The 27,852-nt window shown below is 41.3% G+C and overlaps 1 protein-coding gene across 1 annotated transcript in view; it reads left to right on the forward strand.

Annotated features, from left to right (window-relative positions):
- The first annotated feature begins 2,200 nt into the window (after positions 1-2,200).
- Positions 2,201-27,852, forward strand: part of FAM174A (family with sequence similarity 174 member A) — a 39,560-nt gene continuing 13,908 nt past the window's right edge. The window contains exon 1 of the mRNA XM_048851414.2: positions 2,201-2,664. Within this exon, the coding sequence (XP_048707371.2) occupies positions 2,381-2,664 (284 nt within the window). The 5' untranslated portion in view covers positions 2,201-2,380. The remainder of the gene's footprint in view (positions 2,665-27,852) is intronic.

Below are 27,852 nucleotides of genomic sequence, written 5' to 3' on the forward strand. Positions count from 1 at the left end.
AGAGAGTCTATGAAAACCCTACTAATAGAGGTTGTGAATATTTCTTTTGAAGAAGCGACTCTACCGTCCATCAGAAAGTACTCTATAGTTTTGTCAGGACTCAGAAAACTATTACTCATTGCCTAATTTCTCATTTCTGAAAAGTTAATTCTACCTTCACTTCTTGACTGCAAATATCTTGGATAGAGAGGCTGGAAATTTTCCATCAGTGTTTTTTCAACAGAAAATGGCTCTCTTGCAAAATCAAAATTGTAATTGCTGTATTGAGATCTGTTTTTTTCCAAAAGAGCTGAAAAAACTGCACTTCTTCAGTTAGGTGGTAGGATTTGGGAGACTGGGAAAAAGAAGTCGCTGGAACCAGCTTGTTTTTGCAATTCTGTACCTTTTGCAACAGGCATTTAAGGTCATTAGGATTTCGTACATTACTTTTTATTCAGATAGTAGAATTCAGAAGATTGAGATTAAAACCTGGCATGATCCAGCATGAGCTAGGTACCAGCTGGTAATTTTTCCAATGCTATTGGACCAAAATGTGTCAGAGGTAGGGTTACTAGGCATCTGGTCGAGATTGCCAGGTGTCTGGTTGGTGGCACAGCGGGACTAAGGCAGGCTCCCTGCCTGTTCTGGCTCCACGTGGCTCCCAGAAGCGGCCAGCATGTCTGGTTCCTAGGTGCAGAGGTGGCCCCTGCCCCGAGTACTGACTCCACAGCTCCCAGTGAGAGCTGCGGGAGTGGCACCTGCAGGCGTGCTCAGCACACAGAGCTCCCTGGCCCCTCTGCCTAGGAGCTGGATATGCTGGCTGCTTCCAGGAGCCACACGAGGTAAATGTTCCTCAGCTAGAGCCTGCACCCCGAACCTCCTCCCACACCTCAACCTCCTGTCCCAGGTCAGAACCACCTCCCACACCCTAACTCCCTCCCAGAGCCTGCACCCCAATCCCCTGCCCCATCCCTGAGCTCTCTCCCGCACCCAAACTCTCTCCTAGAACCTGCACCCCAACCCTCTGCCCCAGCCCTGAGTTCCCTCCTGGACTGAAACTGCCTCCCAGAGCCTGCACCCCACACCCCTCCCATGCTCTAACTCCCTGCCCTAGCCCTGAGCCCCCTCCTACACCCCAAACCTCCCAGCCCCACCCCAGAGCCCACACCCCCTCCCACATCCCAACCCCCTGCCCTAGCCCAGAGCTCCCTCCTGCACCCCTCATTTCTGGCCCCACCCCAGAGCTCACACCCCCAGCAGGAGCCCTCACCCCATCCTGCACCCCAACTTCCTGCCAGGAGCCCCCTCTAGCACCCTGAACCCCTCATTTCTAGCCTCACCCTGGAGTCCACCCCCCCCCCCACCAGAGCCCTCAACCCTACACCTCAACCCAGTGAAAGTGAGTGAGGGTGGGGGAGAATGAGCGATGGAAGGAGGAGGGATGGTGTGAGCAGGGGCGGATCCTCGGAAAGCAAAGCGGGGCCTCAGGAAAGGGGCAGGGCAAGATTGTTTGGTTTTATGCAATTAGAAAATTGGCAAACCCACCCTATTCACAGGGCACATTTTTCTTCAGAAGCAGGAAGATATTTATGACGAACTAGAAACCGCTCTAATTGTTTTGTTTCTTTTCTTTACAGTGTGGGGGTTAGGGCCAAAAATTGCCAAGATCCCGCTTGCTCTAGGTGCCGGATCTATTTCACAGCCTCATGCACTGTCATACACTCAAGGTCTGGAATGCTTTGGGCGCAGTAGGAGGGGCTGATACACGTGGTCCCTGTTCCTGCCAGGAGCCTTGGAAGTGAGAGACAAAACCTGAATGGATCCAGATCTGGGCTGCAGCAGCGCTCGTGCTTTGGGAAGCCACGGGCTACGAGCGGGCGTGTACTTGCACTAGGAACAGCGAGGCTTGTTCCCTAGGTGGTGGATGGTGCAACTGGGGGAGGAGATGAGAGCCAAAGACAGCCAGGCAGGATCCAGGTACCTCCAGCTCTTGCCTTATCCCAGAGCACAGGGTCTGGGGTGGGTCACCCTACTGCAGCCCCCTTTTTGCTCACACTCTCGTCCTGACTCGTGCCTGACTCCCGCCTGCAGTCCGCTCCTGCCCAGCGCCACGGCCAGCAGCAACCAGCCTGCCCAAGGCCCCACGCACGCGCCCTGCCGCGCGCCCTCAGGCTTGAGCTGCAATCGCGCATGCGCCGACCCCAGTTTCAGCCTGGGGCGCCGCGCCTCGGTCACCTGATAGCAACAGCGGCGGCCGGGGAGCGTCCAGGGCAGCGGCGGCCCGGCCGGACGTGGAGCCATGATGAGAATTTCCGCTTCCTCTGCCGCAGGGCCCGGCCGCGCCTAGCCCGCGGCGGCTTCGGCGGGAGGCCGTGCCCGGGCCGGGCAGGGAAGGGGCGCGATGCCGCCGCCGCCGCTGCTGCGCTGGCTCCTGGCCGGGCTGCGGCTGCTGCTGGGCGCGCTGTGCGTGGAGGCTGCCGCGGCGATCAGCGAGACCCGCTCGACGCTCCCGCAAGGCGGCACGCCCGGGGAGGCGACGCGGAGCAGCAGTGGCAGCAGCAGCGGCAGCAGCCTGGCCGTGTCCGCCCCGCCCGAGCGCAACCAGCCCATGACCCAGCGCGCCCTGGCGGTGCTCGTGGTGGCCAGCGCCGCCCTCATCGTCTACTTCGTGATCCGGACCGTGCGGTGAGCGCGGGGGTATAACTGGGCCCTGTCGGGTTCTGGGCCTGGCCGGGCGCGGGGGTCCGCGCTTCCCCGGCAGTGTCCCGCCTCCGGACCCGGGTGCGAGGGTTTCTCGCTGCACACGCCGGGGTGGGGTAGTGGTGGGGGGGGGTTGCTAATGAGCGCTCAGGTGAGGGGTTATGGAGCCAAACACGGCGTGCCCAGCACACCCTGTCCCGGGGGCATCCCGCGGGGTATGACGCGGGCCCCTCGCGCTGTGCGTGCTGTGCAGGAGAAACTGCTCTGGCATTAGCCTTGCACGCCCATGGGCCCACCACCTTCGGGTCCTTAGCTGCTTTGCCGCCTTACTGATGGCAGATACTTTGGGCAGCGCTTTCTAGGGAGGACCACTCCTTTACCATCTCCCTTGTACTGAATGCCACAGGTCAAGTACCAATCTAATATGTTGACTGCATAGTTATAGATGCCTAAACATAAATACAATGTCAAGTATTAATCCCCAAGCACGGGTGTCACATTTTACACCCATTCAGAGTCTTGCTGTAAGAATAAGTATAAGTAGGGGCTTGTATAAGTAGGGGCAAAGCGAGCAGATCAAGGGACGTGATCGTTCCCCTCTATTCGACATTGGTGAGGCCTCATCTGGAGTACTGTGTCCAGTTTTGGGCCCCACACTACAAGAAGGATGTGGATAAATTGGAGAGAGTCCAGCGAAGGGCAACAAAAATGATTAGGGGTCTGGAACACATGAGTTATGAGGAGAGGCTGAGGGAACTGGGATTGTTTAGCCTACAGAAGAGAAGAATAAGGGGGGATTTGATAGCTGCTTTCAACTACCTGAAAGGGGGTTCCAAAGAGGATGGCTCTAGACTGTTCTCAATGGTAGCAGATGACAGAACGAGGAGTAATGGTCTCAAGTTGCAGTGGGGGAGGTTTAGATTGGATATTAGGAAAAACTTTTTCACTAAGAGGGTGGTGAAACACTGGAATGCGTTACCTAGGGAGGTGGTAGAATCTCCTTCCTTAGAGGTTTTTAAGGTCAGGCTTGACAAAGCCCTGGCTGGGATGATTTAACTGGGAATTGGTCCTGCTTCGAGCAGGGGGTTGGACTAGATGACCTTCTGGGGTCCCTTCCAACCCTGATATTCTATGATTCTATGATTAATACTTGTTGTTTTGACCACGTTAACCCCTCTGTGCGTATCTACTCAAGCATGTGTCTACTTGTCTTCACTTTTAATGTCCCTGTGTAGAAATATTGATTTAAAAGTCCTCTATGGCTTATTCTTGACTTGCCTTTTGAGACTTGGGGCTGGTCTACCCTACCACTTAAGTCAATATAACTTACATCACTCAGGGATGTGAAAAAGACAAGTTACAGCGACCTAAGCACCCTGGCACTATATCAGTAGGAGATGCTCTCCTGCTGACAAAGCTTCTACCTCTCGCGGAGGTGGAGTGATTGTGCCAAGGGGAGAACGCTCTCCTGTTGGCATAGAGTGTCTTCACCAAACACGCTACAGTGGCGCAGCTGCATTGGTGCAGCTGCAGGGTGGATTTGATTTAAAATCATGATTTAAATCACTTGTCAGGAAGACTCGATTTAATCATGGATTTCTACATAAAAGTGCATTCTTGTTGGTTGTTATAACCTTAATACGTATTCTTCACAACTCAGAGATAGATGTAGGTTTCATTTTTAGAAGGTACAAACTATACATTTTTAAACAGTGATTTATTTTGAAAACTTTTCAGATTATATTTACAGCTATATCAGAAAATGAATGATTGTTTGGTTATTTCATTTACCAAAGGTAATTGAAGCAGATGTTTATGAAGTCATTGGAAGGTGAGCTATCTCCAACAGGTTAATCATTAATATTCGGAGGATTTTCTTGCCATGCTGTATTAGGAGGAGAACATCACCAGACAGACATTTAAATTGTTTTATTTAACTGAAACAACAATGGTTATGTATTCGAGAATTTTTTCTTCAGTGACAAACATATTATTTTAACAAAACAAGCATATATCCTTCTGTCATAACTATAAAGGGAAGAGTAAACACCTTTAAATCCCTCCTGGCCAGAGGAAAAACCCTTTCACCTGTAAAGGGTTAAGAAGCTAAGACAACCTCGCTGGCACCTGACCAAAATGACCAATGAGGAGACTAGATACTTTCAAAGCTGGGGGGGGGGGGGAGGAAGGGGAAGGGTTCTCTCTGTCTGTGTGTTGCTTTTGCTGGGACCAGAGCAGGAATGCAGGTCAGAACTCCTGTAAAGGGTTAATAAGCAATCTACTTAGATATGCGTTAGATTCTGTTTTGTTTAAATGGCTGATCAAATAAGTTGTGCTGAATGGAATGTATATTCCTGTTTTTGTGTCTTTTTGGAACTTAAGGTTTTGCCTAGAGGGATTCTCTATGTTTTGAATCTGTTTACCCTGTAAGGTATTTACCATCCTGATTTTCCAGAGGTGATTCTTTTACTTTTTCTTTAATTAAAATTCTTCTTTTAAGAACCTGATTGCTTTTTCCTTGTTCTTAAGATCCAAGGGTTTGGGTCTGTGTTCACCTGTACACGTTGGTGAGGATTTTTATCAAGCCTTCCCCAGGAAAGGGGGTGTAGGGCTTAGAGGGATTGTGGGGGAAAGACGTGTCCAAGTGGTCTCTTTGCGTGTTATATTTTGTTAGATGCTTGGTGGTGGCAGCAATAAGGTCCAGGGACAAAAGGTAAAATAATTTGTACCTTAAGGAAGTTTTAACCTAAGCTGGTAAAAATAAACTAAGGGGGTTTTTCATGCAGGTCCCCACGTCTGTACCCTAAAGTTCAGAGTGGGGAAGGAACCTTGACACCTTCTCTTCTCACATTTATCTCCAGACTTCTCCTTGTCCGGATCTGTTCTGCCTCCAACAATCTTCTATTCCTTGAACTTTTTGAAACTTTGCACTTTTAGAGAGAGGTAAGTGATTGACTCTGTGTACACAAATTTGCAAAGGGACAGTAGGGTTGAGGTCTGTTATTTCTCACCTCTAGATATTATTTATTTTAAAACATTTTTGCTGTTAATAAGCATATTCCCTTTGGAGAGACAAATCCACAATTTGAGAACTGCAAAACTAAGCATCTCTGATGGTATCTTCTAGACTGAGCACTGAGTCCTATTGGGTAGATAGAAAGATTAACCTAAATAATCTATACAGAAGCCCCTGGAACTCCATAAGATTGGGTCCCTAATCCATGAACTATTGGAACTCATTTACAAAACTTTTCTTAAACGTTACATGATGTCTCATACTATTAAAATTTATAATCCCTATTCCATGATGAGATATCTTAGTTTTAATTAAGTTATATTATAACTCAATCTTTAGGTAAGTTTTTTCCTCAAAAAGCATTTTATCAAAAAAATTATGGATTTTTATCCACCCTGTGCAGCTGCACCAACGTAGCGCTGTAGTGTAGACTTGCCTTTGTATGCCAGTAATGCTGCTCTTCATTGCTAACTTGTCATTATTTTTCAGACTCTTTTTACATTAAATTAAAGATGATCTGTATCCTAAAACCAGACACGGTAGTTAACCATTAGAACAATTTACCAAGGGTTCTATTAGATTCTCTATCATTGGCAGTTTTTAAATCAAGATTGGATTTTTTTTTTTTCCTGAAAGATATGCTGTAGTTCAAATAGGAATTATTTTAGGGAAGCTCTATGGCCTGTTTGGTAGGAGATAATCACAGGGGTCCCTTCTGACTTTAGAATCTATTAATCTAAATCAGAAAAATGACCAAGTTTAGTCCTGGAGCAACACCTTTTTACACTCTTTTGCGAGTTCAGCATATTTATTTAAAATAGGGTTACCAGTTTTCGTTCAAGATAACGTGTGCATATGAGAGACAGAGATACATAAATACAGTCTGATATGTTTAATAGATTCCAAGGCTGGAAAGGGCCATTATGATCATCTAGTCTTACCTCCTGTATAGCACAGGCAATAGAACTTCCCCCAGATTATTGCTAGAGTGTATCTTTTACACAAACATCCAATCCTGATTTTAAAATTGCCAGTGATGAAGAATCCACCACTCTTGGGAAATTGTTCCAGTGGTTAATTACTTTCACAGTTAAAAATGTAAGCCTTATTTCCAGTCTGAATTTGTCTAGCTTCAACTTCCAGCCATTGGATCATGTTATATCAAGGGTCGGCAACCTTTCAGAGGTGGTGTGCCAAGTCTTCATTTATTCACTCTAATTTAAGGTTTTGCGTGCCAGTAATTCATTTTAACATTTTTAGAAGGTCTCTCTCCAAGTCTGTTATATAACACAACAATAGTTTAATGTAAAGTAAATAAGGTTTTTAAAATGTTTAAGAAGCTTCATTTAAAATTAAATTAAAATTCAGATCTTATCAGTTGAGTGTGATCCTTGCCCTTGCTTTTCCTTGCTGAGTTTTCCAATGTTTGGCAAGTATTTGGATACTTTAAGCTTCACACAGGCTTCTGAATGATCAGTTGTTAACCAGCTCAGAGAGGGACAGGACAGATTTCATGTGTGAAAATACCTGTTCATGCAGGAATGTGGATCCAAATGTGGAAAGCATTGCAAACGCAATTTTCTTGAAACAGTTAAATTTCACTGGCAAGGATGTCAGCAGGTCAGAATAGAGGCCCAATGAGCTCTCTCGGTAGCTTCAAGTGCACTCCGCAGATCTCCAAACTTTGCTGTCCACAATTCTGAGCTTTTTAACTGAGTGAACTGCATTTTGAAATCTTCAACACCCATCCACTGAAATACAGACAAATCCAAGTCGCTTTCATTGAACTTTTCAGGTTTAACTAGAAAAGAAAGCATTGGGCCAGAGTGCTGAAAATCTTGAAATCTGTCAGAAGATTCTGATTCCAGTTCTTGCATGTACATTCCAATCTCATTGACACTGACAGTGGAACGTGTCGATAGCTCTTTTATGTGTTAAAAGTAGCGGAAAGGCAAAGTTCAAATATCCCAAGGAAAAAACTGCTAGATTTACAACAAATACCTTCCAGGCTTCAAAAAGATCTAGAACCGTTTGTCCTGAACCCTGGAGACAGAGGTGGAGTTTGTTTAGGTGAGTGGTGATGTCAGCTAGAAACATGAGCTTACGCAGCCATTTGTCAGCATCCAGTTCAGGGTAGTTTTGTCCTTTTTCTGACAAAAAGGCCTTGATTGCATCAAAACTGTTTAATAAAGTGCACCAGAACCGTGCCACGACTTAGCCACCGAATGTTGCTGTGAAGTAAAGTGTCGTTATAAGCACTGTCCATCTCTTCTAGCAGTGCTTGAAACCATGAGTCAAAGCAGATAGAGCAACAGGGAAATTCACACTTTGCACCACTGTATTAATCACATTATTAAGCTCTGAATTAGAAATTTTAGCACACAGGTTTTCTTGATGGATGATACAGTGAAATTTGACTGCCGGGCAGCCAATTTGATCTCCAAGTAACTTCACAAACCCCTTCTGTTTTCCGACCATGGCAGGAGCACCATCTGTTGTCACACAAAATATTTTTCTGATGTGAATTCCTCCTTCAAAATGGCTTACAAAACTTTCCATTATATCTTCCCCCTTTGTTGCGCCATGCAGGGGTTTTAGGCAATGAAGTTCCTCTTGGATTTCATTGGAAGCACAATATCTTGCAAAAGCTGTCAAACGTGGAACGTCGATATATCCATGCTCTCATCAACTGAAACGCTCAACACTGCTGTGTCTTTTAATGCAGTCGTCTGCTTTTCGTTAATGTTTTCTTCCATTTCATTTACATGTCTCTCAACTGGTCTGGCAGAGACCGGCAGTTCTTTTATTCTAGATACAATCGTATCTTTATTTGGCAAATCATTGAACAAAACCTCAGAACTGCTGAAAAAAACTTTTTATATATATTCCCCATCTGTAAACGGCTTTCCGTTTTTTGCAATGCCCTGTGCAATCTTGTAACTTCTTTCTGTGGCTTGATTTTTACTTACACTTAAGCATTTAAAAACACTGCTTTGCTTCTCATATCCTGCTACTGCCTTTTTAATTCAGTCTTGTCTGCTTCATCAAGAAAGGTTTTCTTTCTTGAGTGTTATGAGTTATGAGTTATGAGGAGAGGCTGAGGGAGCTGGGATTGTTTAGCCTGCAGAAGAGAAGAATGAGGGGGGATTTGATAGCTGCTTTCAACTACCTGAAAGGGGGTTCCAAAGAGGATGGCTCTAGACTGTTCTCAATGGTAGCAGATGACAGAACGAGGAGTAATGGTCTCAAGTTGCAGTGGGGGAGGTTTAGATTGGATATTAGGAAAAACTTTTTCACTAAGAGGGTGGTGAAACACTGGAATGCGTTACCTAGGGAGGTGGTAGAATCTCCTTCCTTAGAGGTTTTTAAGGTCAGGCTTGACAAAGCCCTGGCTGGGATGATTTAACTGGGAATTGGTCCTGCTTCGAGCAGGGGGTTGGACTAGATGACCTTCTGGGGTCCCTTCCAACCCTGATATTCTATGATTCTATGATTCTTGTGCTTCGTTTCAAAATGTCAAACACTTGATGTGTGGCAAACAACACTTTCACAACAGAAAGCACAAACAGCACGGTCCTTCTTTTGAATAAATCCAAATGTCTCTGTCCAAGAAGGCTGAAATAAACAGACATCTAACTTTGCTTTCTTAGGAGCTGACATTTTGTCAAATGTACCCCTCAACTCACGGGGGGGGGGGGGGATTGCGACAGACAGCACGCACGACGTCAAATGCAGTGTGCTGTTCCACGTGGCGTGATAGTGATGTAAGCAGCAAATCAGGACTTAAAAATATCCCAGTGGCGCTGGAACAAGTTTTAAGGTTCTTGCCACTGTCTGCACCCCTCACAACCCCAGGGGGTGGCTGCAGAGCCTTGGGCCGAGGCCAGGAGCAGAGCCCTGGGCCGGCAGCCGGGACCCCAGGCTGGCAGCAGAGCCCTCTGGGACCCGGGGCCAGCAGTGGGCTGAACGGGGCCGGCGGCCGGGACCCAGGCAGTGTGAGTGCCACTGAAAATCAGCTTGCATGTCGCCTTTGGCACGCTTGCCATAGGTTGCCTACCCCTGTGTTATATCTTTCTCTGCTAGACTGAAGAACCCATAATTAAATATTTATTTCTGTTTAATGCCTTTGGTTTGTCCTATGTCACCAAAGAGTGAGTCTTGCATAGATGATCCAGTGCAGAGCTGCACTGTGTGATTTGCAGTCTTTAACTTGCTAAATGTCTTAAAGATTCAACATATACCAAGTTGATTCACTTTTGTGATAGATTGATCATTGTTCATTAAAAGATGTAAGCTTCAAAGTTAATATTTGAGCCCTTCAGCAGTATGCTAACCAGTATATTACATTATATAACATCTCTTCTAAAAAGGAATATTATCTTTTTGATAAGATCCAGAACACTCAGGTACGTTAAGATGAGTGACCTAATTACTTAAGTAGTCCTAAAGCTTTCTTTCAACTGTAGTCTGGCACAATTGGCATTTTGCACCTTGGACTGTATTCTCTGACGTTAGTTTTCCCTATCCGCTCTTTTTGATATCCTGGAGTCCATGCTGATTTTCCTCTCATTTAATAAAATAGTAATGGTAGCAAGCATATATGCTTGCATATTTTCCACATATGCACTTATCACTTGTTTGGAAAGCTTGGAGATACATGGAGAATGAAAGCACTATATAGTGTGAAACTTTCTTTTTAAAACCAGTTACTTTTATATATTTGCAGAAATATTACAGGGATGGTTATTGTTTTGTTTTGGGGGAGAGACATATTTTCATGCACCAAGTACCATCAAGCTTCAGATCTGATTCTTTAAGGGGACCTGTCAATTTTAAATTGACTTCACTCTGAAAGTTTCTTATCTACTTTTATTACAAGTAATTCTTGTTATTGGGGTATTTAGTGCAATGGATTAGGTACACCACATGTCTTGAAAGGTATGTTTGGCTGGGTACTAATCATCATAGCAGTGGTGGTATGTCTGCAAGTTTTGTGTCTGTTGTTCTGGCAACGTCTAGTGCTGCTTTGAGTTTGTGTGTCTTGGTCTGTGGGAAACTTGCTTCTGTTAATGAATATGCCGAAGTTGGGGGGTGTTTGGAGGCCAGAAGAGGGAGTTTGGGAAAGATTTCTTTCAGGATGTGGCCCCTGTCAAGCACAGATTGTAATTGTTTAATGATACCCCATATGGTTTCCACCATAAGGTGTTTGATAACTAGTGGTGTGCAACTGCAGTTTTTTTCCTTAATGAAGCAGTTCTTTTGATACAGGTACCGATACAGCTGCGCCCTGCAGCGCATTAGGTGAAGATGCTCTATGCCGACGGGAGAGAGAACTCTCCTATCGGCATAAAAAACCCACCTCTGCAAGCGGCATAAGTGATGTTGGCAGGAGACGCTCTCACATGAATGCTAATGTCAGTTTAATTTATGTTGCTCAGAGAGGGTGTGAATATTCCACCCAAGTGACAAATTTTGCCAACACAAACTGTAGTGTAGACATAGCCTCAAAGACACTGGTTTTATGGCTTAGTTAGAACAATCTATAACCCACTAACCCTCCTTTGCCCTAGAACTGCAAAGATGTTAACTGCCCACTTCAGCTTGTATGGTCTTTTATAACATGTTAATTCCTTATACTAAACAATCTGTTCCACCCTGTATTAGGTGTGACACTGAGTATCTTTTCAGACCTGAAGAAGAATTCTGTGTAAACCCAAAAGCTTGTCTCTTTCACCAGCAGAATGTTGCATGTCTGAGTTAGTGACAAGTCAAGATTGTTGAAAAATAGTCTTGATTGGAATTATTTAATCAATGATTATCAATCAGAGATTAGTACAGCACTATATAGAATACAGAATGAAAAGATACATTACCACTCTGTTGTCAGATCTAAGGTGTGTCTGTCTCTCTTCTTCACTGTATCTGGAGGGATGTGCAGTTTCATTCCCCAACTAACTTCTCCTACCAGTTTCGTCATACAGGGTTTTTGCCAAAGAAATATATGTTCTGATGTCATTTCTACACACTCTCGGTTTACCTGATTTATATGTGAAGGCATAATTATTTTACAGCTGAGAGGCCCAACAATTCAAGATAGTATCTCTCAGTGGGTCCTTCTTATCCCATGATCATTCTTCTGTTTTGATTCCCCAACACAAAACATCTGCTGTAACAATCATCCCTTATTAGTTTTCCAAGCCTTTATATATGCTTATGTAAGGCTATATTTTAACAACGGGGAGAGGGTTTCCTAGAATATCTGGAGTTTTATAGACCTGAAGATGCTATGAATTATTAAATACAGCCTAACGCATAAAGAAAAGGAGTACTTGTGGCACCTTAGAGACTAACCAATTTATTTGAGCATGAGCTTTGTAGCTCACGAAAGCTCATGCTCAAATAAATTGGTTAGTCTCTAAGGTGCCACAAGTACTCCTTTTCTTTTTGCGAATACAGACTAACACGGCTGTTCCTCTGAAACCAGCCTAACGCATAAAATTCCTGAGTAGGGTTACTTGTCGGTCAGTGTTCTGGGCCTTAGAATTCAACTTAGTCTTAGTTAATATTATAAAGATTCTGAAGAATAGTTGATAGATAAATGAATCAAATATACAGAAAGAAAGGACTAGAAGGATTAATATTTACTAATAAAAAGAAAAGGAGTACTTGTGGCACCTTAGAGACTAACAAATTTATTTGAGCATAAGCTTTCGTGAGCTACAGTTCACTTCATCAGATGCATCTAAGGTGCCACAAGTACTCCTTTTCTTTTTGCGAATACAGACTAACACGGCTGCTACTCTGAAACCTATTTACTAATAGATAATAGCAAGAAGTTGGTCCAATAAAAGGTCATACCTCTCCCACCTTGCCTCTAATATCCTTGTACCAACCAGCAAGTCATGTATTTTAAATAAATCCTTCTTCCATAAGAGAAAAAATGAAAGTGCAAAACTGGTTTTGGACAACCCAGAAGGATCATAATGCTGCCTTAAACCACATACATACACTTCTGTTGACCTTAGTGTAAAATCAGCCATTGAAAAAGGCAATATACAATTCTTCCAACCCCTTCTTGAGCTAAGATGGTCTTCACCTACCTGTATAGGTTCTTATAATAGAGCCCATCACCATAGCACCTTGAATGATGCACGTGGACAATTCATGCATTGTATCCAACCGAAAAATAACTTCAAAAAGCAAAGGCTTTATAAGTGGAAACAAAGTTAGATTACAGAATAGATGTTCACTGTCCTAATGTGGGTAAAAGTTTCTTAATGTTATGCACTGCATGTTCTGTCACGTATGAATAAAACTGGCACATGAGTGATAGTTTTATATTACAGCCTCACTTTTTAATGCTGAATTTAAGAAACCTTCTTTCATCACTTCTGGTAAACAAATTTCTAAACCAACATCTTGCAGATCATGTTGTAGAATAAATGCACATGCTAGCAAAGATGAAGGGTTTCAAGGTCAAAGTTACATGTGTAGCATGAAAACTACGTAACACTGGCGCTCCTGGCAGAATAGATGGCTCTTGGAGTGGTAGAGGATATACATGATTTCATGTCAAGGTTGCAGGTTTAAATTTCACCTACTTTGGTAGTGAACAATCATCATCTTCTGAAGTATGATTGGCTAGCCTACAGCATATGAAATAAGGGTCAAATTCGTGGTGAATATTGGTCCATTTCCGGTTCCCTTAGTGAAAAGGACTGACAGATTACCTTTCACTCCCAGAGAATCTTTCATGACAGGAGCTAGCCATTGTATTGGTGCCCGTATTGTCATTGCCCATAATTCAAGAACTTTAGCCTTCATTATAGTCAGGTTTGCACCAGTCGTGATCAAGGACATTCACTTTTAAGAGATTTTAAGAAGCCAATGTACACAATTATGTGTTATCAATTCATCAGATGGAGGAATGTGCAGATCAATATCTAAGGAACGAAGATCTGTTTCCAAGCAAATCTCCACTTGCAAAACTGAACCAATAGAAACTCTTGCCATGATTTTTTTTATTATTATTAAATAAACCTTCCCCTGCAGTTTGTGCTCCAAAAAAAAATTGCATGACTACACTAAGAACCTCCAAGCTAAAGACTGGAATCTGACTGGGCTAATTTCATTTTTTTAGATTAGAAAAATTCAAAAGTAAACAGCATGAACAGTGGAAAGAAAATTGTATTTTAAAGATTCTATCTTTGGTTATCCAAGACTCTGCTTTTGGTATAAAGAATCTCTTTTCTGAAGAATATCACTCTTTATCCATGGATGTTTAGAGGGATATTGTTAGATTGATATCTGGAAATTTGCCAAACTGTTACAGTGGTTAATATATCACTCAGAGCAAATTAAACAAATGGATTGATAGATTTACAGGGCCCAATATTACAAGTCCTTACTTATGAGAGTAACCTCATTGAGCTGAATAGGATTATTTCATGTGAATAAAGGCAATTTGTGGATTAGGCTCCAATGCTGTAAACAGACACATGCTTAACCTTAAGCATGTGCATAATCAGTCTGATTTTGTTAGTTAAGTATGTGTGTGTTTCAGGGTGAATAAAAATCAATGTCTTTTATTTATTTAAATAGTTTTTTTTTTTTTTTTTGATAAAGTGTTTTTTGAGGAAAAAACCTAAGATACATTATAGCTGAAAGATATCTCATCATGGAATAGGGATTATAAATTCTAATAGTATGAGACATCATGTAATGTTCAAGAAAAGTTTTGTAAATGAGTTTCAGTAGTTCATGGATTAGGGACCCAATTTTATGGAGTTCCAGGGGCTTCTGTATAGATTATTTAGGTTAATCTTTCTATCTACCCAATAGGACTCAGTGCTCAGTCTAGAAGATACCATCAGAGATGCTTAGTTTTGCAGTTCTCAAATTGTGATTTGTCCCTCCAGAGGTAATATACTTGTTAACAGCAAAAATGTTTTAAAATAAATAATATCTAGAGGTAAGAAATAACAGACCTCAACCCTACCATCCTTCTGCACATTTGTGTACACAGAGTCAATCCCTTACCTCTCTCTAAAAGTGCAATGTTTCAAAAAGTTCAAGGAATAGAAGATTGTTGGGGGCAGAATAGATCTGGACAAGGAGAAGAAGTCTGGAGAAAAATGTGAGAAGGGAGGGACAGGCAGTAGAAACCAAAGTGAAACTGTTTGCGCAGCATATTCCAGAAGTCTTGAGGTCTTTCTGAGTGTAGCCTTCATTGATTTGAGATCTACCAAACCATTCTCTCACTAGAAGGGAAAACCTATAATGGCAGCGGGCCCTAAAAGAGACTGCCCAGTTTGGGAATAAGAACCATTCAAGAAATATATGTTTGCTGCTGATGTTTTAAAGAAAGTCATACCAGTGAACTGGCGGAAGTCACTTAAGCGCTGGGATTCAGACACTGTTGAAGTCATGATCTCACTTTTAACAGCAGTAGCTTCTTCTGCTGGTGCAGAAAGAATATTTTCTTCCTTTGGACTAATTCATTCCAAATTGAGAAATCGTTTGGGACCTTAAAAAGCAGGAAAGCTTGTTTTTCTTTTCCAGATTATGAACAAACAGGAAAATGAAGGTGAAGACGACTGATTTAGCTGCAGAAGCCAATATTTTAAGTTTCTTGTATTGACCTGGCTGACTGTAGTAGATTTAATATTTTTTAATATTTCATTTAACTATTGTAGTTAAACAATTTTATCAAAATCAAACCTGATTTTAAAAAAACTTGAATTTAACTAAATTCAAAAATGTATATGCTTGTTTTGTTAAAATGTTATATGTTTGCTGTTGAAGAAAAAAATCCAGAATACACACGTTGTTTAAAAAAAACAATTTTAATATCTGTCTGGTGATGTTCTCCTCCTAATACAGAATGGCAAGAAAATCCTCCGAATATTAATGATTAACCTGTTCAATTGGAAATAGTTCAACTCCCAATGACTTCATAAACATCTGCTTCAATTACCTTTGGTAAATGAAATAATCAAACAATTATTCATTTTCTGATTTAGCTATAAAACTAATCTGATAAGTTTTCAGTATAAATTACTGTTTAAAAATGTATACTGTGTACCTTCTAAAAATGAAACGTGCATCTGTTTCTGAGTTGTGAAGAATATGTATTAGGGTTATAACAACCAACAAGAATGCACTTTTATGTAGAAATCCGTGATTAAATTGAGTCATCCTGACTAGTGATTTAAATCAAATCCACCTTGGTGCGTTTGCAGGACTGAGGCCTTATGTGCCATTTTGGAATGCAAGCTTGAGCATTTTCCCCTTGGATCCATTAAAGTAAGTGGGATTGAGGGCCCCTGGCATCTCATTCACTTGAGTGTATAATAAGTAGAGTTGTGCGAATAATCACTGAGGTGAGGAAGGGGAATTTGGTGGGGTTTTTGTTTGTTTCGTGGTGGTTGTTTTTTTGGTGTGTGTGTTGCTGTTTGTTTTCTTTTGACCAGCAAACCAAAAACAAACAAAAATCATCTTGCATTGACCTAAAATGATTTTTTTGTTTTGTTTTTTCTGTGCAAGAAAAAACATGGAAGAAAATTAGGTTTTGGTCAAATGACAAGTTTTATTTTCCAGCATTTTTAACTGTTTTTTTTTATTTTTTAATTAAGAGCAAAGCAAATTTTGGAAATGTCATTCACAAAACTGGTGTTGGTGTTGCTGCAGTTATACCCCATAGCCTTGTGGTTAGAGGACTCACCTGGGATGTGGGGGACTTGCATTCAAGTCCCCATTCCTCCTGATGCACAACAAATTTTTCAGCTTGGGTCTCCCACATTGCAGGTGAATGCAATAACCGGTAGACTCTAGGGTATTCTGGGGTGGAGCTCTCTATTCAAGCTGTTCCACTTATTGTAAATACTCATACAGAATGACTCTGTATTAGCCTGGTGGTTAGAGTACTCATCCTGGGGGGTAGAGGGTTGGTCACCTTGGTTTCAGTCTCTGCTCCATTGAATATTTTATTATTTATCCAACATGGCATAGCTTCAACCAGACAAATTATGACCCACCCCCAAATACACTATAGTTCAGTTGTTAGGGTCATTACCTGCAATGTGGGAGACCCAAGTTCAAAATTTTGTTGTGAATCAGGAAGAATGGGGACTTGAACCGAAGTTTCCTGTATTGCAGGTAGCTAATCCTGGTGCTATAAGGAATATAGAGGTGGCAATGCCTCCACCTTCTTTGATGGTTTTGTGAATATCACCTAACTTGCCTTGTGACTCTCTAGGCTGGAAAAGAAAACTGGCTGGTACTATTCAGTGAATTTGAGTCACATTCATGAATACTTTTGGTCAACCTGAAACTTCATTTTTCCACAGATAAACTATTAATCTTAAAAAATTCACTCAGCTCTAATAAATAAAATGGTATCTTCCACCAGCTCTTGATATGTTTGGAGTTTTTCAATAAAACACTTCAGTTTGCAAGCATTTGATGAAGTTTAATAAAGGCTGCCTAGTCAAGGCTGCTTAACTGCTTCAAAGTACTGTCTGTGAGGTAATGAAAGATTATTTGATTTATTAGTCTTTTTACCCTCTATTGGTGACTCATTGTGAAAGTGGACTTGATCTGAAAAAGATACGATTCCTGATTTAAAAAATAAAAATGTTCTTCCAAACAATAGCTGCCAAGAGTAAACTCACCAGTACCCCTCTTGCCATTCTGATTAAAGCTAGTTTTATGGTGATTGAATGTACAACAGCAAACGTGCCCTTAAGTCCTATTAAAAAAAAAAACGCATTGCTGTTAATCTTGAATAGTGTGTGTCCACTTCTATGTGTAGATTCTAGTTTGCTCTTCGCTAGTTCTGAGAGCTTATTATGGGTCATTATTATTCACTGCAGTGAGGGTTGTGTTTGGATCATAAATACAAATTACTGAAAATAGTGAAGTGCTGTAAAAGATGGTACAGTAAAAATGTAACATTGAGAGGGATTTTATTCTTAATTTATTAATTTTGATTGTAACCTCATATTACTCTTTTAAACAATTCCAGAAACATGGAATTCATGCAATACAAGTGAACCACCTCATTGTAGGGACCAGACTACTCTTCTTATTCCATCATCAGACCCATGGTTAACCTTGCTTCCTCTGAGGGTGATGCTTTTGAGAATGCCCTTTAAAGATGGAGTCTCTTTTTTCTGAGAGCTGCTCTACCATCACTAGCAATTCTGGCAACAGTACATAGGTTGTAATGCTTGTTCCTGTAACAGAAACAGACCTCCAAAGTGAAGGAATGATGCTGTATATTGTAGATTCATGGGTGGTAAAATTGCTTATTATGCCTTTCAGCATTTCCATCCAAAAGATAGTCGTCATATTCCTGAAAGGCTTCCGCTCTAGCACTGTTTATAGTCCTTTGTTTCTTCTGACTACCATTATTAGACTGAAACTTATTCTTTTGCTGTCCTTTGTGTAGTAGGGAGCTGTCTAGATTTGTGTTTGTTTTTTTACTGGCTGTTTGGCTAGAGTAAAAATGATAGATGGTGAGTGGCAACATATTCCTGCAAAGTAATTAAATATCAGTTTGTTGTGGTCATAGCTTGATAAGTTAATTATGGTAGTGGTTTTGGGGATGCAGAACATGCATCCATGCCAAGGTTCTCAAGGTCTGACCAAACCAGTTTTAATTCTCAGTCTCCTCTGCTTGATCCTTTGTGTAGTAGGTTGGTAGAATCTCCTTCCTTAGAGGTTTTTAAGGTCAGGCTTGACAAAGCCCTGGCTGGGATGATTTAACTGGGAATTGGTCCTGCTTCGAGCAGGGGGTTGGACTAGATGACCTTCTGGGGTCCCTTCCAACCCTTATATTCTATGATTCTATGATCCATTTTTTTTTTTTTTTTTAATTTTTTTTCCTTTTATAACCCCAAAACTTCCTGTTAATCCTCTCTGGAATTCCTGAGAACTGAGGCATTGTCTACACAGGAGGGTTCTGCATCAATGTAAAAAGTGACTGACTTGCATTGGTGCTGCATTCTCTGGCTGGAAGCCAAGGTAAACCATATCATTGCAGTGAATATACATTAGGGGCTCACTTTTCCTGCTACATTGGTGTAACTACACAGATGCCACACTCTCCTTCACCGCTGTAGACCTGAAAACACACTTTTTCCCCCTCCCACACACATTTTCCCCAATGGCCTTCTCCAAAGTCTCTCCAAACATCTTCCTTCTGGCATTTTAGCTACAGCAATATTTGCCAAAATTACAGTAAAATATAATTGGTTTGTTTAATGTCTGTCTGCTGTAGATCTCAAACTACTTTATGCTGGTGGATAGGTATAACTGTCCTTGTTACAGGTGAGGGAACTGAGGCCTGAAGTCACAGCAGGTCAGTGGCAGAGTCAGGAATAATAGAACCCAGGTGACCTGACTTTCATTCCAGTTCCCTACCAACTTAGTTATATTATCTATTTTGACTTTTTTGATTTATACATAAGAAGACTAAAAGAGCACCTATGTATGGCTGTAGGTGGCTTTTGACGGTATTTAGAATTACAAGTGTTGTAACTTGCATGTCCCTGAGTTACTTCCCTAATAATCTGGAAAATAAACTTTTTGATTCAACCCTCACACTTTAACTAAAAGCCTGTCTTGGAAGATGACTTCCTCGGTGTTACCAAGTTTGTTTGCCATTTTTCATAAGCTTTCCTGAAGAGAGGCGTGGTAGACCCTTAATTCAGGGATAAGCTATGGAAGGTGTAATATCTACATATTCTTAGCCAAATTTTAAAGTGTCTGGTTTTTATTTAAAAAAAGAAAATACCACTCAGTAGTGGTGAAGAGACTGATGTTTGCCTACTTGACACACATAAATAGGGCAGAATTACTAGCTCTTACAGCATTTTACACAGCAACCTCATTAGTTAGGTGACTAGCCTTACACTTGCCATAAAACTAAACTACTGTTCAGTGAGCATTTGCAGTAACCATTTCAAGCAATAATAAAAATTAATCATCTGATATCATCAGAGTCATTTTAATAAATACAAGGGTTTAAAGCTGTTGCTGGCTCTTAATTTTTTTTTTTTTTTTTAATTTCCTTGAGAACTAGTTCTCATATTAGGCCCCTTCTAATGTCGTCTACCATGTAACAGATCCGTCTGCTCCCTAGCTGTTAACCCTGATATCTTCCATCAAAGGAATCAGACAAAAAAAAAACCCATACAAATGAGGTGCCATAGGACAACCAGTAGTGGGCAAGCTTTTGTGGTTCGTTTACTGGTGAAGAGGAAGAATTACTGATTCTCATGGGAATTTTGGTCCTATTTGTGAGGAAAATAAAAACTCTCCTAGTGCTTAAAATAAGTTTTCTAAAGTTGGTGAGGAAATAAAATTGTAGCAAATGAAATAAGTAGAGCTTTTGATTCTTATTTTTTTTAGATGTTTTCAGTGTGCAATGCTTAATTTGGCACACTGAGTAAAACAGAACAGAACATGCAAAATGTATGTCAGTATTAAACTGCTTATCGTGGACTTAGTTTCCTAGAAAATTCATTTTAAATTATTTAAAATCCCTTTTGAAGGGTGATTATTAAATTTCTCTCAAGGGTATAAAATCTGCACCTCATGAATGCCCTTCATGGAAGAGAGATCCTGCTCACTTTCGAGGAATAACTTTTTTTTTATAGAATAGGGTTTTTTAATTAAGATGACAGCTTTTTTGATGTAAATTGAATTTTTCTGCACAGTTAACTATTCAATTTAGTTAAAAATATGCGTTAGTGAAGAATTCGAATTAGCTGTAGTTAATACTTTGTAGTGTGTTCTGTTGGAACATTAAACTGTATTGCATATAAGTTGCTTTAAACTGAGTTATTTTACAAGACCGTTAAACTGCTGTTTTCCCTTATGGATGATCACCAAACATTTAAATGATGCACTTACGTAACTTGTGGGAAATATAGTAGTTATTTTACTACTTGTAAGGAGCATAACTAAAGATTGTTATCCTGTTCAGAGTTTCACTTTAGAAGAGGTATGTGGTGAATCTATATCATCTAACCTATAGCTATCAAATATCTTCAGCCTGTGGGCATGTCTGAACTTGAAGCTGAGGTGTGATTCCCAGCTGTAGGAGACATACTTGTGCTAGCTTCATCAAGATAGCATGCTAATAATAGTTGTGCAGCTTCAATAGCATGGTCAGCAGCTCAGGCTGGGCACCTGAATATGTACCCCCTGGGTATGTACTTGGGGTGGTTAGCCCCTCCCAGTGCTCCCCACTGCCTGTCTACCTTGTACGTGGTGCTACCGTGGCTACACTGCTATTTTTAGCATGCTAGTTTGATGAGAACTATCGTAAGTGTCTCCTCAAGCTGGGATTCGCACGCTGCATCCTGTAAGTCATCTTAATAAGCAGCTCTCCAGATTATCTAAAATGATAGTCTTAAAATGAAAATTAATGAAGTGGGGCGGTATGTGTTGTTCTGTGTTGGGTATATACCGAAAAATATTTCATTTCCAGTAGAAAGCTATTTTAGGACTGCTCATCAGACAGAACTGACTTCTATACAAGTTAGTTACCAGTTTACTCTGACTTCTAGGGCTAGGAAGCAATTGGTGTTCCTGAAGTATGGTGTTTACAGAAGGCAAACTTCAAATTCACCTCCGTAGATTTAATTACCAGTTGCTCTGCATCAAGGGTAGTCATTTACACATGGGCAAAGGAAGTGTAAAATGCTGGAATAGTAAAGTGTTACACCCATTTTGCCCATATGTAAATGACTACACAAGGTACAGGGTACCAGGGAATATCAGTCCACTGTGGAGAATCAGTATGTTATGCATTGCATATCTGTAATTGTCGTCATACCAGGATTTGTGTCTCACACACACAAAACTACAATCTATTTTATTTACACAGCATAAATAAAACTGGATGGGGAAATGCTATAGCTCAGACTATAGCAGCCCAACAGTCTGTCCCATTTAAGAAAGGATGCTGCAGATAATCTTCCTGGAAGCGGGCCCTACCAAATTCACGGTCCATTTTGGTAAATTTCATGGTCATAGGATTTTAAAAATTGTAAATTTCATGATTTCAGATATTTATATCTGAAATTTCACGGTGTTGTAACCGTAGAGGTCCTGACCCAAAAGCGAGGGAGGAGGGAAAGGGAGAGGGGGAGCTGCAAGGTTAGCGTCTGTGTGGTGGGGTCGCAGTATTTCCACTCTTACTTCTGCGCTGCTGCTGGTGTGGTGCTGCCTTCAGAGCTGGGCGGCCAGAAAGTGGTGGCTGCTGGCTGGAAGCTCAGCTCTGAAGGCAGCACCACCTCCAGCAGCAGTGCAGAGTAAGGATGGCATAATATGGTATTGCTTACACGCTTACTTCTGTGCTGCTGGAGGGATGCTGCCTTCAGAGTTGGGTGCCTACTCTCTGGCCACCCAGCTCTGTAGGCAGCGCAGAAGTAAGGGTGGCAGTACAATCCCCCTATAATAACCTTGTGACCCCCATTTGGGTTGCGACCCCCAGCTTGAGAAACGCTGGTCTCCCCTATGAAATTGGTGTATTATAGGGTAAAAGTACTTCACAGGGGAGACCATATTTCATGGTCTGTGATGCGTTTTTCATGGCCGTGAATTTGTTAGGGCCTTACTTATCAACACTAATGAAACCTCTTTTTGTCCTAGCCTTGTTAACAAATACATTTCTTGGATTTCTCTCCTTATCCAGGGAAGAAGGGGTAAATGGCAGAAGGTTCTAGTTCTGAGAATATTTAGAGCCATTTAATTCAGTTCTTAAAAAGAATTATTCTCTAAAACCAGATAAATGGATCTGATTTCAGCAAGGGACAAGAAGGGTAACAGATCCATCAGACTGCGGGAAGGCTGCTCATAAAGCCCACTCAGGTTCTGATGGGCTTTGATCCTATAGTTTAAACATATATGTGCACAGTGTTCTTCCATAGGGGTTGTTCTAGAGTGCAGAGTCAGTTTTCTGTCAGTCATTAATTCTCAACCATCTGAGAAGTGTTTATATGAAAACTACTTGGTTCCATTCCCCTCCTCCAGAACAATGTACACTTGAACTAATCCTTTTTAATTTCTAAGGTTCTGAGGTCTGCTTAGCCCTGTCTCCTGGCCTGAGCATCTTCTTCTAATGTTGTAAAAGGGGGTAACAGATTTGTAAATCCTGCTGAGAAGAGGAGAAGTCCAGAGTTGCACATATTGAAGTTTCTTGCTCTCTATTTAGAGGTACCTCTGGTTCTCTTTCTTAAATAAACTTTTCATATGACTTTTTCCTGCAGTGCTGTGGGGTTCTGGCATGACTGTAGGTCAGACTCTGTGTCTCTGACGCTTCTGGCCAATAGCTGAAGAAGCAGACTTTACAATGTTATACCAGGGTAGCCACAAGAAAAGTGACTAACTTCCCCCAAATGTCCTTCCCCTAAATGTTGCTCTAAGTTAGAATCTTACATTAAAAAAATAAAACAACAAAAAATCTCAATCCTCCTGAATTCATTATCTGGTGTATGACTTCTCCTCTGATGGGAATGAGGAAAAGCAGAGCCTTGGGGTAGTGGAGTCTACTTCTAGTTCTCTGTATGACTGATTATTTTTAATGATGTGTATGGGATTTGAGGCCTCTAGTAGCAAGATTTCTGGCTAAACCAGCCTGTTTTTTTGGCACTTAACATGTTATCTAACTGTAATAATTGTCAAGAATTATACTTGTCTTCTAGTGAGAGAGCACAGAGTGCTATGGATAAAAGGGCAAAGTTCATATTGTGTGTGTGCTTTTGGGTGGGGGGGTTAGGTGCTGCCTTAATTTTTAATTTCTTGACCTCCAGATTGTAGGTGTTTTTTTTTGTTTGTTTGTAAAAGCACTTGGTATATGCATTTGAAAAACCAGGTACATTAATTGTACTCATCTAAGGTATTTAGTTAAATCTGTGATCAGAAGGTATCCAGTCCTAGAAAAAATACTAGCTGAAGTGAACTGTAAAGACCTGTTCAGCTTTGCTCAATCACAGCAAGGTATCCCTGTCCTTTTACCAAGAAGTTATGTGAAATATGATTCATACACTGAAGTGTAAAGTACTTTCACTCTCCTCTTAAAAGATTTTAACGCACTGGCTTTAGTGATTTTATTTACTTTGACAATGGAGCTTACATGTATTGATGAGTAGTAATAAATATCTAGCTGTTAGGACTGTTACTCCTTTTTTACCTGAATGGAAAAATGGATAATCTGAATTAATCCAAGATCTGAGATTCTGTGCTGCTCCTTTTAACTGCAGTATAGAATTTGCAGTCTGGAGAGAATGGGACTAAGGGGATCTGAAGCCACCTTTGTGCCCACCCAGTTCTGGGTTGCTATGTTAGTGAAACAGTCCCACTGCTGCAGCCCTGCCATCAACATGCTGTCTTCAGTTCCTACCCCAAGTGAATGCTCTCCAGCTGGATCAGGATTTTTCAGAGCCCGTTTCTGCTGCTGCAGCCTCTTGACTTAGTGGACGGGGTGAGAGAGGGAGTAAAATTGTTGTCCAAGCTATCTAATTGTTTGAACAAGGTATGTCTCTGCTAACAGAAGAGTACTAGGCTAATAGCCTAAACTCTTTAATGTGTGATACTGACATGTTGCTCTTCAAGTGGTTAAGATTTAAAAAAAAAAAAAAAAAAAACACCTCATGTAACTATAGAACTTGTTGTCACCCATGTGAAGTCTAATCCTTTCTTGTACTCTGTCGGCCCCAGTATCTTGGGATGTTGACTTCCATAGGCTGAGTATACATTATGGCTTTTTTTAAAACAGACAAACAACCATTTCAGTTTTTAAATTTGTCTTTACATGGGATGCGAACTTGTATTTTAAAAGGGTAAATAGAAACTCCCAATTTACCTCCTGTATGCCATTCATTACCTCCTGTATGCCATTCATTGTTATATACTTCTGTCATGTCCTCTCTTTTAGCTCCTCTCTAAGCTTAACAGTCCCAGTATTTTCAGTGCTTTGTATGTCAATCTTTCCATATATCTAATCATTTGTCACTAATATTTGGTCCCCTTCTACTTCTGTTATATCTACTTTGAAGCAGGGTGATCAGAGCTAATCATGGTATTAAAGATGAGGTCCATTTACTTACATAATATAACATTTTTAGTATCCTTTTTCTATCCCATTCTTTTATAATTTTATCATCTTGCTTACTTATTTGATCAGTGGTGCATATTGCACTATCCACAGTAATGTCCAGAGGTAAAATCTTGGCTCCATTAAATCAGTGAGTGTTTTGTTGTTAACTTCAGTGAAGCCAGGATTTTATCCTGGTTTCCCCACCACCACCGACCCACCCCCACCCGAGTGATGACAGCTAACTTGCAACCCAACAATGTGCATGAGTACTTCATTTTTTTCCTTCCAGTATGTATCACCTAGCGTCTATTAAGACTGAATTTCATCTCCTAATAGTGACCATTCAAGTGGCTCACACACCGCTGGACAAGAGAGAGAAACACCACTGCATGGAAGGGACTCTTGTCTGGGAGTGTGTGAGCTGCTTGCACACACTAGTGCGACCAGAGACAGCTGCCCATCAGTTTGGTGCTCACCCCAGTGGGCAGGGCTTGGGGTGGTACAGCCACGCTGGAGGAGCTGCCTGCACGAGGCTCTGGCTCCTGTGAGTGGTGGCCCAACATGCTGCTGCTGCTTTTGCCACTGAGATTCCTGGTAGAGCCCTGCAGCTCTGCAAATATCCGATTTATATCTGTGGATATACATGAATAGTTAGTTTCCCTAATAGACTTTTAGGAGGGACTTCGTTGGAGGCATTTTAAAAGTACAAATAAATTGTATCAACCACTTCTCCTTTATCCATTGTTTTATAGACCTTCTCAAAGAATTCCATTAGACTAATTTGTAAGCTCGTCAGAAGAAGAGCAGTTTGTGTGCGCGCCTGGGGCTTATAGGTGCTACTGCAGATACTAATAATGGATTTAAGAGGCACAATTTTCTTTATCTCTGATCACATGTTGATCTTTGTGTTCTATAACTCTTTCTACCCACTTACTTGGCACTTTCTGGAAAGGGGGACAATATGTAACAATGAGGACTATGAGCCTATCAAATTTCTTTTAAAGGAAGTCATTAGTGGAGTTAAAAATAGAAAGCCTTCAAAAATTGCAATTTTTCCAGCATTATTATTTATGAATCTAGCATCTCACAGAATACTAGAGATGTATACCATGTTCCAAAGAGATCACTGTTGAACGTCCCCCAATCCTGCAAAGACTTCTGCTAGGGGGAACTTCAAGTAGGTAGATGAGTGATCCCCCTAAGTTGAATGAGCCTATATACACTGCAATTAGGCACGTGTAAACTTTTGCAGGACCACAGCCTAAAGGGGTGATGTGAGAGAAGGATCAAAACACCAACTATTTTGACGTGATGATAGGCATAAGTCTTTTCACTTTCTTGACTTTATTTCAATATAACTGACTTAATTTCTTTTTCCCCATCTGTGCTAGTGCCTCAAAATGTGTACTGTACAAGCCTTGTTGCCTGCTGTTCCTCCTAAATGCTGAAAGTCCTCCTTTAAAGCAGAGATGTAGGGCTGAGTATGGCAGACAAACAAAAAGAGCAAATACCCAAGTAGCAGGTGTTGGTGTTCAGAGGTAGGATCCTGTTTCCTGGATATGGGACCAGTGGTCTTCATGGACAGTCGTGTCGTCTTGCCATCCATCAACATTAACTTTGACTGAACAGTTTATTTGTTTTATTACATGTATAAAGTTTCAGTCTGGAATGTATGTTTACCATAATGTGCTAAACTCCTAGAAAAAGAGACTTGTAATGAAAACAGTGGCATAATCTGAATGCGCAGGTGTGTAAATGTTGCCTGTCATAAATATAAAGGGAAGGGTAAACACCTTTAAATCCCTCCTGGCCAGAGGAAAAACCTTTTCACCTGCAAACGGTTAAGAAGCTAAAACAGCCTCGCTGGCACCTGACCAAAATGACCAAGGAGGAGACTAGATACTTTCAAAGCTGGAGGGTGGGGGGGAGAAACAAAGGGTTCTGTGTGTGTGTGTGTGTGTTTTTTGCTGGGACCAGAGCAGGAATGCAGGTCAGAACTCCTGTAAAGAGTTAGTAAGCAATCCAGTTAGATATGCGTTAGATTCTGTTTTGTTTAAATGGCTGATCAAATAATCTGTGCTGCATGGAATGTATATTCCTGTTTGTGTCTTTTTGTGACTTAAGGTTTAGCCTAGAGGGATTCTCTACGTTTTGAATCTGATTACCCTGTAAGGTATTTACCATCCTGATTTTCCAGAGGTGATTCTTTTACTTTTTCTTCAGTTAAAATTCTTCTTTTAAGAACCTGATTGCTTTTTCCTTGTTCTTAAGAGCCAAGGGTTTGGGTCTGTGTTCACCTATGCAAATTGGTGAGGATTTTTATCAAGCCTTCCCCAGGAAAGGGAGTGTAGGGCTTGCAGGGATTGTGGGGGGAAAGATGTTTCCAAGTGGGCTCTTTCCCTGTTGTTTTTGTTAGACGCTTGGTGGTGGCAGCAATAAGGTCCAGGGACAAAAGGTAAAATAATTTGTGCCTTGGGGAAGTTTTAACCTAAGCTGGTAAAAATAAGCTAAGGGGTTTTTTCATGCAGGTCCCCACATCGGTACCCTACAGTTCAGAGTGGAGAAGGAACTTTAACATGGTGGCAGAGTGGTGGGATTAACTTGAAATCATTTTGAGATCAATTTGAGATTTTTTGAACCAGAAGCACAGATTTTAAAAAACATTTTTTTTTCCTTTGGGCTGTTGGAAAGCAGGTTTTAAGCTGTAAGCAGTTAGTTTGTATTGTCTCCGCTTGGGGGCCAGAGCAGAGACAAAAGGGATTTGTCTTCTGTGAGCTGGAGTTTTCTCTACCTAAAGGCAGGGTAGTTAACTTCCTGCAGGGAAAATGACAAGTCTTCACAGACCTGAAGAGGTTTTTTTTAGCTAAGAGCAACTAGAGGCTTTTTCTCTCTATTTGCCTGGAGACAAAGGTGTGTGTTTGGTTTTTTTTTAAGGATTTTTCTGTAGGCTGACAATCGCTATCAGAGAACATAGGTATCCGGTTACAGCACAACTTTTTTTTTTTTTTTTTGACAAGCCAAGTTTTTTTTGTTTTTTTTTTTATTT

Source organism: Caretta caretta, chromosome 5, assembly GCF_965140235.1.
Source record: "Caretta caretta isolate rCarCar2 chromosome 5, rCarCar1.hap1, whole genome shotgun sequence".
Taxonomy (NCBI): Eukaryota; Metazoa; Chordata; order Testudines; family Cheloniidae; genus Caretta; species Caretta caretta.